The sequence below is a fragment of the Sinocyclocheilus anshuiensis genome, unplaced genomic scaffold, assembly GCF_001515605.1.
Source record: "Sinocyclocheilus anshuiensis isolate Anshui unplaced genomic scaffold, SAMN03320099.WGS_v1.1 scaffold329, whole genome shotgun sequence".
In the NCBI taxonomy this organism is placed as follows: domain Eukaryota; kingdom Metazoa; phylum Chordata; class Actinopteri; order Cypriniformes; family Cyprinidae; genus Sinocyclocheilus; species Sinocyclocheilus anshuiensis.
Window position 1 is genome coordinate 846,495 of NW_015540881.1, and position 13,361 is coordinate 859,855.

Here is a 13,361-nt window from a genome sequence, read left to right on the forward strand (position 1 = left end):
TTCCCATGAAAGGGAACCACTGATGTCAAATGGACTATTTTAACTTATGTCCTTACTACCTTTCTGGGCCTACTACATGGTAGTTGCATTGCTGTCTATGGAGGGTCAGAAAGCTCTCGGATTTTATCAAAAATATCTCAATTTGTGTTCTGAAGATGAAGGAAGGTCTTACGGGTTTGGAACGACGTGAGGGTGAGTAATTAATGACAGAATTTTCATTTTTGGGTGAACTAACCCTTTCATCATATAACGCTTAGAACAGCAATGAGTTACATGTACAGTATGTGTCTTAAATGTTCTTTTCTCTTAGGACATCCATTATCAGAAACAAATCAGATACTTTAGTCTAACAGGTCTTTATTCCTGGTGTGCAGGTTCAGATTTTAAATAAAAAGGTTGACTTGAGCAAAGTGGCCTCTAAATGTGGATCCAAGGACAACATAAAGCACAAGCCAGGTAGGGGATGGATCAATTTTAATATTGCCTATTACTGTAAATGCAGTCTCATTGTGAGTGCATGCAGTAAATAGCCATGTGAATGATGATCGATCTCTCTCAGGTGGTGGTGATGTGAAGACTGAATCCCATAAGGTTAACGTCAAGGCCAAAGTGGGATCAATGGACAATGTAGGCCATGAACCAGGAGGTGGCAATGGCAAGGTAGTAAATAGCTTAAGAGGATATTACATATTAGGAATGTGTCTCTTTCATTATGGATATTACATTTTCCTGAAGGTCTTTCAGAAGCAAGCATGTAGTTTGTAAGATTCAACCCCCTCATTGATGGAAATGTGCTTTTTTATTTTAGGTCTTTATGACATCTCAAATGGCTGAGCATCTCACATGGCTGAGCACCAGTTTGTGTGTTTGTTAGTGGTTTTGAGCATTATAAAGTTTTTTTTATAATGATATTTCCTAGTGGATGAATGTTCTGTGAGAGCACTACATCAACCTGAACAGCTGAGAAAAATGCATGCAAATATGCTAGAAAGTTTGAAATACAGTAGTTCCTGTAGTATTGTTTAAGAAGACATTTTTGATTCATTTTAAAAGGATACATTTGAGAAGTTGTAATTTTAATATAGATTGTATATAGATATAAATAGTACAAATTCTGCAATTTATAAGTCACAATATATGCACAATAAATAAATGACTGAATAAATGAATACTTATATTAGATTGATCAAAAATGACAGTAAAGACATTTATTATGATACAAAAGATTTGTTTCAAATAAATCCTGTTCTTTTTAACTTTCTATTCATCAAAATGCTGAGTTCTGGAAAAAAATGTATCATGGTTTCCACAAAAATATTAAGTGTATGCTGTTTTTAACAAGAAATGTTTCTTGAGCACCAAATCAGCAAAAAAATCAGCCATTAAAATATATATCAGAATATATTAAAATAAAAAATAAAAAGTTATTTTATATTGTCATAATATTTCACCATATTACTGTTTTACTATATTTTTTATCAAAATAAATTCAGCCTTGGTGAACATGAGACTTTTTTCAAAAACATTTAAAAAATCATACCAACCCCTAACTTTTGAATGATAATGTACTTGTATAATAAATCTTGTGTACTTGTACAATTCAAAAAGTATAGAAAGTATTCATGTCAATTTTGTTAACTCTTAACACAACTTTTTAGGAATAACACAATGGTTTTTGTTTTCCATATATTTTCCACACAAACACACACACACATAAATGCATGTTTGTCTCCTGTAACTATATTCTTTAACTGCATTGTGTTTCCAGGCTGAGGGGGTTCAGCAGAAATCTGAGGGAAGCCCATCTCCCCCTGCTGTCTCTCCACCTGTGCAGGCAGGCAACGGGGCAAAGGAGAACGGGTTGAAAGAGAACTCTCCTGCTCCCGTACCTTCTTTGGGAGAGGGGCCCCGGGACTCCCAAGGCATGGACAAGCGCATCCCTGGGACAAGTAAGTGCAAACTAGGCATATTCAACCCTTATGTATGACTCCTTAAAAAGAGAAACCTGAAGAGATATAATATATTGTGTATATTAGCATTCAAGAACTTGAGTCAGAATTCAAACTGAATTGGCTACAGCCCACAGGAAACTGAACTGAAATTTGACTTGGAATGACGAGAAGAAGAATTTATAGAATTACAATTCAAAGAACGTTACTGGTTAATGCAAATTAAATGTAGACTTCTTAAACCCTGGTGCACAAAAGTTCATTTATTTCATAGGATAAAATAACTGAATAAACTAAATTCAAATTTCAAACATATCTATTTACCGTTCTGTCATTGTCCCTGACTATAAGGGCTATGAACTAAAACGACCTTGTGCTGTTTTTCTTTTTAAACTTTCAAACAAGGCTTTAAATTCTACATCCTGTTTGCTACCCCAGTTCAAATTCAAGAACTAAATACTGAACAAACCTGGTTTATATCGGAAACAGATAGTTTCACTCTTTTTTGAAATGTCAATTATTCTGAATGGCAATGTACAATATCCAGCTATTTATGTTGTTTCCTAACAGCTTTTCCATTTCTTTGCCACCAGATTGAGTCCTACAAGCTGAACTTCCGCGAGAACGCACGAGCTCGCACGGACCACAGCGCTAAAATCATCTCCTGGTCCTCCCTGAGTGGCAGCCACCCCCACCCACATCGCAGCACCTCTCTCAGTGTTTCTCTGGGGTCCACCATGTCCTCACACTCAACCCAGCTTGTCCCATTCACTCAGCTATGAGATGGGTGCAAACCAGTACACTAGCAGGAGAAGGACTCTGATTTCAACACAGCCTGTCCCTTTAAAACCTATCTTCTCATTAGCTTCTTCTCTTGTTTACAGTTTTCTTGGTTTTTTCTTTGTTGGGAGAGCACCCATGAGATCATGTTTTGGGAAAGATCCAGGCTGTGGCTTAATTTACAGCACTTCTTTTCGAATGCAGGGTTTGGTTTGAGGCTAGATATGGGATGAAGTCTCCAGATTGTTGGAGATAATGGATGCTCCAGCCACGTAGCTCTTATTGTCATCTTTGTTAAATCCATAGCATTTTGCCTATAACACCAGAGTTTCCTTCTAAACTTCCTACGAGCCTGTGCTATCCTTTAGACAGACCTAAATTTAGAGGTAACACCCTCTTTTCTGTCTGTATCTGGCAGTAGATGTTCTCCAATGGGAACCCCAGAACTCACTTGAGATGTAGCTTATTACATATTATGGCAGTTACGCTCCCTGTATTGTTAGTATATGGGGCTGTCTTAAATCCCAGTCAAAAGGGATGAATCAGCCACCATCCATCCATCTGCTCCCTTTGCTCCACTGACCCTGTCCACCTCACATGAATTATAAACCGTTCTCCCTCAGTATTTAAATGAGCACTTAATCATTTGAAATGTGTAGGTTGTTCAAACAATAGCATATTTACATCTTCAGTGAGTTTGCTGTATCGTGTTTGTGTAAATTCCTGTAACGATGAGCTGTATCATTATGATGTCTAACCATCTGATTACATTTTCCACTTTCCATTTCTCTCAAAGCATCTTGTGAACTAATAGGACACAAAAACACATGACACACATAAACTACAGCATGATACAGGAAGAGAAAAAGGAAGTGGCACGCAAACTAAACAGACAGGATGGGAAGAAATATAGATGGAAATGTGTTTACACTCCGTGTACAGGTCATGATTATTTGCTCAAAGGTCGAAATCATCCCCACTTTCAATTAAATATTATATCTCCAGATCCAAAAAGTAAACAACTTTTGCACTGGACATATGAACCGGCATGTGCGAGGGCCCATTACATTAACTGTAAATGTATCCTAATTAAGCATTGCAATACAACCCATTTCCCTATTATTTATTCAGTGGAAATTACTATTTAATCAAACATAGTAATAAATGCTATTTGTTTTTTTTACCAAGTGATGTATTATTCACAAAGTATTTGAATATCATAGTTTTAAACTCTCCAAACCTACTATTGTAGGGCTGCTTTTTTGAAACTCTTGACTAGTGACACTGTTTAACAGTGAATTTGTGGGCACTTTATTGGTAGTAGGTATTATTCTAGAAATATTTAGCTGCACAATGCCTGCAGAAAAAAAAACAGTTTGCTGTTGTTGGTTAAAAGGTTATGATTGTATACAGGGTTTGATTCACTACATGTTGTGAAATATGTATTTCACATATCGCAATTTTCTGTGACATCATGGTAGATCATTGATGGTGGTAATGTTTGCAACATCAAAGAAAATCCCACATAAAACTGAACAACAGAGACCAGGAAGTAATAAATTATGCAAATATCCTAATTAGCTGATGAGCATTTGAAATGCACTTTATGATGGATGTTTTATACTACAACGAGAACGATAAGATCGATTGAGCACATTTTCCTAAATTGTATCCCCTCAAAAAGAGTCCCAGTTACTCAAAAATGCAAAACATGTACCTGTATCTCACAGAGCAGTCTGTAAATACAGTTTGTACGAGTGTGAGCAAGTGTGTTTAATGTAGAGCAGCTGCGCTTGGCCGAACTGTCCTGTCTGTAGTTCCTTTCGTGGTTAGTGTGTACTGTTTAGGGGCTATGCCAGTAAACTTCAGTGTTGTACTCTTGATACAGTGATCATAACCTTTCATGCCTTCAGACAGCTCTATTTTGTCATTTCCATAATGAATGAACACTCACTATGTTGGTACACTTCTCACATCCACCGCACCAGTCCGCTCAACGCAGTTTTGTAAATACACGTTTCACACTTTATACCCCGCAGGGAGAAAACACTTCTTGATTGGGTTGTATAGAGAAGCAAAGTGAAGATTTTGCATCGATGAATATTTCTCCAGACAGTATTTTATTCTTTAAGTGAGTCTGCCTTTTTTTGAAGAAAAGGGCTGGCAAACAAGAATGTTTTTAAAATGTATTGTATTCAGGAAGCAGGGAATATACAGTATATTATGTGTGTAACTTTTTCTCTTTGTCATCACAGGCCACATACTAAACACAATGTAATCAATAGGAGGAGGAGTGTGATTGGTTTTGTCTAAGGATGGAAAAACTCAAAGGACTCTGATGTCCTTCTGTGTAAAAAAAGGCACAGCATTCTGGTAATGACTTGAGTAGACTGACACGGGATGCAGAAAGTGGGTCGAGAGTTTAGAGGTAATCAGTAACCACAGGAACAATGATTCCTCCCACAAACTGCACCTGACACATAGACCTTGAATGTTGTTTGAATATCCATACCGCACATCTGTATGAGACTAACTAACTGGTAGACTAGTAATCGGCATGTTTAAAAGTAGATAGAGCACTGGAATTAGGCAGCAAAAGAGCCCCCTAGTGTGTCTGTTAGGACTCACAATGTGTTTGCAACCCATAGAACACATCAAAAGAGCATGTCGACAACAATAGACTACAGACATCAGTCCTAAATTGGATTTAATGTCTCCCCCCTGATTTAAGATGTATTTTTTGGTATGAAAGAGGTCATTGTGATTAATTGTTAACTAGTGATGTGGATATTTAATCATGAATAAATAAAAAAGAAACAAGCAAAATGTGCTTTTTTTTCACAGCACTGCATGTCATCTGCAAGGAGGTAAAAGGTATTCATCATTCCTGAAACGGACTCTTTTAGAAATAAATTGCATTAGGCTACTCTATGCAGTAGTTTAGGAATAATGATGTTGTACTGCACAATAAAAGATGGAAAAGTTGTAGCAGTACTGCTGTAGTCCCTTAATTTAAAACTTGTAATTGACACGGTATGCCTGGTCAGTGTTCAGTGTGTTTCGGTGCACTTTAGTATAGTACATTAAGCAACACAACTCAGCATTACTTTAGTTTATGCGGAAATTCGCGCTCATTCACAATTCAAAAATTAATGGTTTTCGTCAGACTTTTAACGTACCATATTACTAACACCATATTTATTAGCTGAAAGGCACATTCAGTTTAAAGCTGCAGTCCGTAAATTTTGCCTCTTTGTCGCCATCTCTGTTTGAAAACCTGGAATTGCAGCTGGGTGCGGAATTATCTAGTTTGCGTGGGTTGTGAGTGGGCGCGGCTCCAGCGTATGGAATTACATTTCCGCCGAAATTCTGCGCGCGAAAGATCATATTTTGAGCGCGCAAAAGTGCGTTTTGCACGCGCGCGAACTGAGTTTTGTGGAGAAAATGTTTGTCGCGCAAAGAAGAAAGTATGTCGAGCGCACGAAAATCAATTTTGCATTTAAAATAAGTTTTTGGATGTGTGCAGACCTTCTCTTTTTCGCGTGCGACGTTTCACTAGCTTGATCCCTTGATGCCCGCCCTCAGTGCTCGCTAAATGCCAACAGCTCGCATGCTCAACACAACCCAGCGTTACAATGTGCCATAATTCCAGCCAATCAGAGACCGAGGCTGCTAAATTCTGATTGGCTGCCTTGACAACCAATCAAAACATTCCTTGCATTACCTCGACAGCAGAAGAGGAAAAATACAGTGCATGCATAATTATTATGCAAGTTGATATTCTGATCATATTTTTTTCCAAGCACATTTTACCAAATTCTTTTGCAGTTAACATGCATCTTTTCTTCTCCACATGTTTTTGACTGACCCTGCTGACCCACTGAGCATTTTGCTTTCCAATGGTTATGCATTAACTTTGCAATTTCTAGTATTGTATCAGTTTTGAATATTTCTCATGGGCATTTAATAATTTTTTACTTTCAGAGCGCGGATGAATCTATACTGTATGTGTGGCAGTCAGTCACCGTACCGGTGTGGATATTTACTTCGCAATCACAGATTCTCGCCTACGTCTTGGAATATGACCCAAATAAGAATTGTCACCGGATATTGCCATCTGAACAAGTAAGTAACAAGTCTGCCACGTTTGTTCTGACCAACTGAGGAAAAAAGCATGACCATAAATCTCGCTACCAATGGTGATTAAATCTAAAGATCGGTTAGCTCATATCACATCAAACCGTTCAAATTATTATTATTGTTATACTTTATTCTCAAATGATTAATGTTAACAACATCACTCAGCATTGGTGACTATGAGTAGTGTATTAGCGTCTAGATTTCAATTTCTGCACAGTCTAATCTAATTGTCATACTCTTCAAATTTCATATTAAGAAATTATTTTAACCCAAAAAGCAAATTATACTCCCTTCGAACTGGTTTTCTTTAAAATACAAAATGGTTTTCTTTGTAATCCCAGGCTATCTGTAATCAGAAGCACATTTATAACTGGAATATAATTTAATTTCATTCACATGTGTTTAATAAACACATAATCCTTTATGGATTACAATCCGCCATCAAAATTATACATAATTATTCTGGCTGCTGTGCAGTGGCGGCTGGTGGGTTTTAAAATAGAGGCACACTAATTGTATTGGTCTGGGATCCCTGCCGATTATTATTATTATTTGCTTAATCACTTTAAAATGGCAATAATGTTCTTTTTAGCAACATCATATGACCCCTTTAACATTAAATCATCCTCCTCCCATTTTCACCTCTGTGAAAGAGGTGAAAATGTGCCTCCCCTGCCTCCCCCGACGAGCCGCCACTGCTGCTGTGAGAAAAGGCTAAAAACGATCCGCCACCTGCAGGATTCTCACATGCGACAGCCTAGTAGCCGGGACAACTTCTTTATGTTTACAGAAGTGACGTAATGACGCAGTGCCATGCTCGAATTTCCCTCGAAAACCTACCCGTACCACTCAAATTAGAAAACATTATTATAAGCTAACCGTTGTGAATCGGGCTAAAGTAAGGCGATAGTTTCGAACACTGGCTGGTTATGCACAAATATTGATTTCGGATCATTTTTAACCAAAGAAAGTTACGGACTGCAGCTTTAATAGAACAAGATGTCAAATAAGAAGCATTTTTTGTTTACTGGTAGATTAAAAGTTGCAAGTTTGAAATTCACTGGTACAGTGCTAAAAATATTCGGTGTGTCTCAGTCAGATGGGTTCTGAAGTGGTCAATGTTAGCTCACCACAAAATAGGCCTACTGCAAAAATATGGGATTACCTTTGTGCCAATTAAAATGAATGTAATTTTTCAAGAAACTTATGAAAATATAAATTGAAGCTGAATAAAATGTCTTTGAAACTGGAAAAAAAAAAAAAAAAAATTGCAGGCAAAATCTTTGACTTCATTTTTAATACACTGCATACGCTTCTGAAGTTTTCATTTATGCTTCTGAAGTTTTCGTTCGCCATTCTGGCACAAATCTCTCGTGGGGGTGGGGCTAGCAGCGGTGTGTTCTCATTGGCTACTGAGTTTTTGATTGACAGCTTCTTGACCTGGAAGTGAAGGTGTCAATGTTGCCTTGCCAGTGTGGATGTGAGCGTCTGTTAGCGGCTTCCAATTTCATTTTAGTGATATAAAGTTAGGAGTTTTGTTTTTGAATTCAATCTGTATTTATCTGTTGCTACTACTCTGTCAACATAAGCTTTTAGGAGTGCGAGGAATCAAACACGAGAGAAAAAGAAGGTCACATTGAGGTTTAATTATTAAAGTACTGTATATAATACTGGAAATATTGTATTATGTCCAGTGTTCTCGTAGGATATTTGTTTATTGCTCATGATTCTTTTGCATTGTAGGGTCTAATTAGGTTGTGCGGTTACATTTGAAATACTATCATATATGTGTGATATATTCAGACGTCAAGAAAGTCTCTCTCCAACCAGGCAATCAAGCTCATTTTATTACATATTCCACACAAAGAATGTTCTTGCAGCCAATTGTTTTTATCATGCTGATAATTTTGTTTAGTTATTTTATTTAGTTAACATTATCATCTAACGTTTAAAGTTGGAAATACATTTTAACAATCATCAACTCTTTCAAGTGTGACTTTTATAAACCAGTTTTAATGAATGTAAATGAAAATATGAATTAGTTCAAATAAATGTACATTCTTTATTGTCACTATAGCATATACACAAGTATCAAAGTGAAAGTCGTGGATGCAATTATGTTGTGACAGGAAAGACCAGAATCCACAAAACACTAACTGCATAGTATACATGTAATGCACAGTATTCTCATAATTTACATTACTACACATAATGCACAAGAACATAATATACAGAATATGTTTACAATTCATAATATGTTTTAAACACTGCAATGATCCTTTCAACAGTTCCTGTTATAGTATAAGTTACAAAACAGTGAATGAGTATGTTGTGTATTGGAGTGCAATATCAGTCTTTACAGGAATATTCCACCCCAAAAAATTACTTTCCAGAAGGCCAACAATTCACTAAATTTTCACTAAAAATTTCACAAATTCACTAAAATAAATAAAACACAATTCACTTTTTTTATTGGTCTTATGAAGTATTCTAATTTGTTGAGATAGTGAATTGGTGGGTTTTTGTTAAATGTGAGCCAATTGCATTGTAGGGTCTAATTAGGTTGTGCCGTTACATTTGAAATACTATCATATATGTGTGATATATTCAGACGTCAAGAAAGTCTCTCTCCAACCAGGCAATCAAGCTCATTTTATTACATATTCCACACAAAGAATGTTCTTGCAGCCAATTGTTTTTATCATGCTGATAATTTTGTTTAGTTATTTTATTTAGTTAACATGATACATTAACATTTAAAATTGGAAATACATTTTAACAATCATCTCTTTCAAGTGTGACTTTTATAAACTATAAACCATGAATGTAAATGAAAATATGAATTAATTCAAATATATGTACATTCTTTATTGTCACTATAGCATATACACAAGTATCAAAGTGAAAGTCTTGGATGCAATTATGTTGTGACAGGAAAGACCAGAATCCTCGAAACACTAACTGCAACATACTTTCCAGAAGGCCAACAATTCACTAAAACTGTTTTTTTATTGGTCTTGTTAAATGTGAGTCACAATTAAAAGAACCAAAGACTTAAACTACTTCAGTCTGTGTGCATTGAATTTATTTAATTTATTTAATAAGTTTCACAATTTGAGTTGAATTATTGAAATAAATGAACTTTTCCACGACATTCTAATTTATTGAGATGCACCTGTATATGACTTTCTTTCTTGACATAAACAAAGATTTTTAAGAAAATAATCCATCTCTGAGAATCCGCATAACACAAGTGAATTGTAACCCATGCACATATGACAGTTGATCGGAAGCGATTGTTAATAGTCAAAAGTTTAAATTATTAGTGTTTTTCTTATCTGTTGTTTCACTTCAAAAGATACTGATTCAACCATTAAGGTCAGATGGATTACTGTCACGGTAGCTGTGTGTGGTTTTTAAAGCATCTTTAGGACTCACAGAGATGGATTATTTGCCTAAAAATCTTAATTTGTGTTTACCTGTCCAGTCGAAAGAAAGTAATATGCATTTGGGACAGCATGAGGGTGAGTAAAAGATGAGAGAATTTTTATTTTTGAGTGAACTATCCCCTTAACAATCATATGCTGTTGGTATGCTAATCCAAGATCAGCATAGACTAATACGAATAAAGTGCAACCTCTTGTGTACTAAAATTTAAATATTTGCATAATATCAGGTGTCTGAAGATCAAGATCCCAGTCATTCAAAGGTGAGGTGTCTGAACAAAGTAAGAATCTTGTCTGATGGGGGCAATGGATCTCTGGTACTACCACTACATCCTCTGGGTCAGCATCAGAAGTTTGTTTATGGAAAAGTTGCTCCGCTCCCTGGAAATTGAGAAAGGACATGTATTATAGTCTAACAATACAAACTGCTTTGAACCTCCATTAAACATTTCAAACTTAACATTACATTACTCTATGTGCTGAGGGAAAATATGAACTAATCGAAGCAAATATGATCTATTTGAAGACTGTAACTGTATGTAGATAACCAGGTCCTGTAATGATTGGGCTAAATCAAGACAACTGACCACGAGTATCCTGATAACGACGATGATTGATGATAATGATGATGATTCGTCTGTGCTATTCCTAAGAAATCATCTCAACAATGTAGTGTAGCAGCAGATAAATACTGATAAAATAATAATTAAAAAAAAAATCTTTATATATCTTTTTATATCATTAAAATTATATTGGAAGCCGCTAACAGATGCTCACATCCACACTGGCAAGGCAACACTGTCACTGACACCTTCACTTCCAGGTCAAGAAGCTGTCAATCAAAAACTCAGTAGCCAATGAGAACACACTACTGCTAGCCCCGCCCCCATGAGAGATTTGTGCCAGAATGGCGAACGAAAACGCTCTCGGTTACTCACGTAACCTCGGTTCCCTGAGATGAGGGAACGAGACGATAGGCTTGTTTGAGATGCGCCTCGCCTCGCCTGAAATGAAGGCGAGAGTAGGCTACAGTGAGGGGAGGAGTGAAATAAGCGCAGTCAAGACGGACATTTCTGCCCTCTCAAAGTGGAACAGATACCTACGAGTTATTCTCACTTACATGCTATGTTGCTAATAAACATGATATACTTTCAGTTCTGTTGCTTATATGAAAATAAATATGATGAAAAACACTCAAAGTGCTTGCTATTTAATTCCATACGAAAGGTGTATTTATCATCCATTTTTACTTTAATACAAACTGAAATTAAGTGTTATGATGCAACGGCCGTACCGGTGCTCAAATAAGAAGAGTATGATGGTGATCATGTCCTAAAAGACATGATGAACAATATCATAACAATGTGATAAGCTGATAGTGACAGCATTGAATTAGTGGTACGTCAATACAGGGGTGTATACGACCTAGTCTAGATATGCCATTTGCCCAGACCCACAAGGACGCGAGTCCGCGGGTTGAGTGGGCCTGAACCCCAATAGGACATTTCACGCCCTTAGAGCCATAAGCCAAAGCACTTGCGTCGACGATCCAGTGTGACAGCCTTTGCTTGGACACAGGCAGGCCTTTTGTGTGCCCTCCAAAGCATACAAATAGCTGGTCAGAGAGCCTGAACTGTCTACAGCGCTCGGTATAAATGCGCACCACACATACAGGGCACAGCAAAAGTGTATTAAGCGGCACCGGCCCGGATTTCGGGACGGAAAGCAGATAGTGTTATGACCTGCGGTTTAAATGGAGTCGAAAGCACTTTAGGCACATAACCCTTCCTAGGCTTTAAGTTGAGTCTGCAATCACCTGGCCCGAACTCAATACACGAGTCGTCAACTGACAGCGCCTGCAGGTCGCTGATTGTATGGGCTCGAATGGGCTTTTTTTTTTGGCTCTTGAAGGAAGGCAATAATTATTGGTATTGGGTAGTTGAATTGGTCTTCGCCCCGCAACCCGCACCAATTTGTGAAAACTCTCCATTTATGTGCGTAAAGACTTCTAGTGGAAGGAGCCCTAGCCTCAGAGATAGTGTTTAACATGCGCTGAGGAAGTGCATCTGTTACAGGCAAGCTCCGTCGGGCAGCCAGACATGAAGGCTCCATGACTCTGGATTTGGATGCTATATCGTTAACTGTGCTTGAGAGAGGAGGTCTCTCTTCAGTGGGATAGTCCACGGGGGGGGACTCTCCACCAGTTCTGGGAACCACGGCTGATTGGGCCATTTCGGTGCCACTAACAGAACAGATTCCCGAGGCAGAAGTTTCACTGGAGGAAAAGCATACTTGCGTACTTTCGGCCAGCTGTGAGCTAGTGCATCCACTCCCAGGAGAGAGTGTGTCAATTAATAAAACAGCGGGCAGTGAGTGTTCTCCGCTGATGCGAAGAGATCCACCTTCGCCCTGCAGAATACACTCCTAATCATATTGACTGTCAAAGGGTGTAATCTCCACTCCCCGTGGATTACCCCGCCCCTCGACAGTAAATCCGCGCTGTTTATTCAGGCATCCGGGGACATTTAATGCCCGGATGGAGAGGAGGTGTCGATCTGCCCACAGAAGAAGGTCTCTCGCCAGCCGCCGCAGCGGCCGCGAGCTCACGCCCCCTTGGTGATTTATAAATGCTACCTACCACTGTCATGCTGTCCGTCCTGATGAGAACGTGACGGTGGAGAAAGCACTCGAGCACTGGGTGTAATGCTAATTATGACTATACTTTCATTTAATCCAAACTGTGTACATATTTAATTTTAAAGAACTTTTGAAATTTGAAAAGAGTTATTCAGCCAAGAATAACAACTAAGTTAGCTTAAAAAAAAAAGCCCAGAACTGCTTTTCTGACTGATATGACACAAACAATGTTAACCATTTGTACATTCTCTAACACACATATTTTAGATTCACAATTCATTTAAAAGCCTCTGGTGTGTAAATATCATCATGTCCTCCTGTTTTATTTACCCTAATAAAAGTTATAGGAACATTAAATAGTTAATAAAGAAACTTCATTCTAATGCTCATTATATTAGTGTTAGCCGCG

At 37.7% G+C, this 13,361-nt stretch overlaps 1 protein-coding gene across 3 annotated transcripts in view; it reads left to right on the forward strand.

The window, feature by feature from the left end:
- Window positions 1-5,535, forward strand: part of map4l (microtubule associated protein 4 like) — a 43,043-nt gene extending 37,508 nt beyond the window's left edge. For all 3 annotated transcript variants that reach the window (XM_016486128.1, XM_016486130.1, XM_016486129.1), the window contains 4 exons: window positions 375-456; window positions 560-660; window positions 1,769-1,949; window positions 2,543-5,535. In XM_016486128.1, coding sequence (XP_016341614.1) covers window positions 375-456; window positions 560-660; window positions 1,769-1,949; window positions 2,543-2,547 — 369 coding nt within the window. In that variant the 3' untranslated portion in view covers window positions 2,548-5,535. The remainder of the gene's footprint in view (window positions 1-374; window positions 457-559; window positions 661-1,768; window positions 1,950-2,542) is intronic.
- Window positions 5,536-13,361: the final 7,826 nt, after the last annotated feature.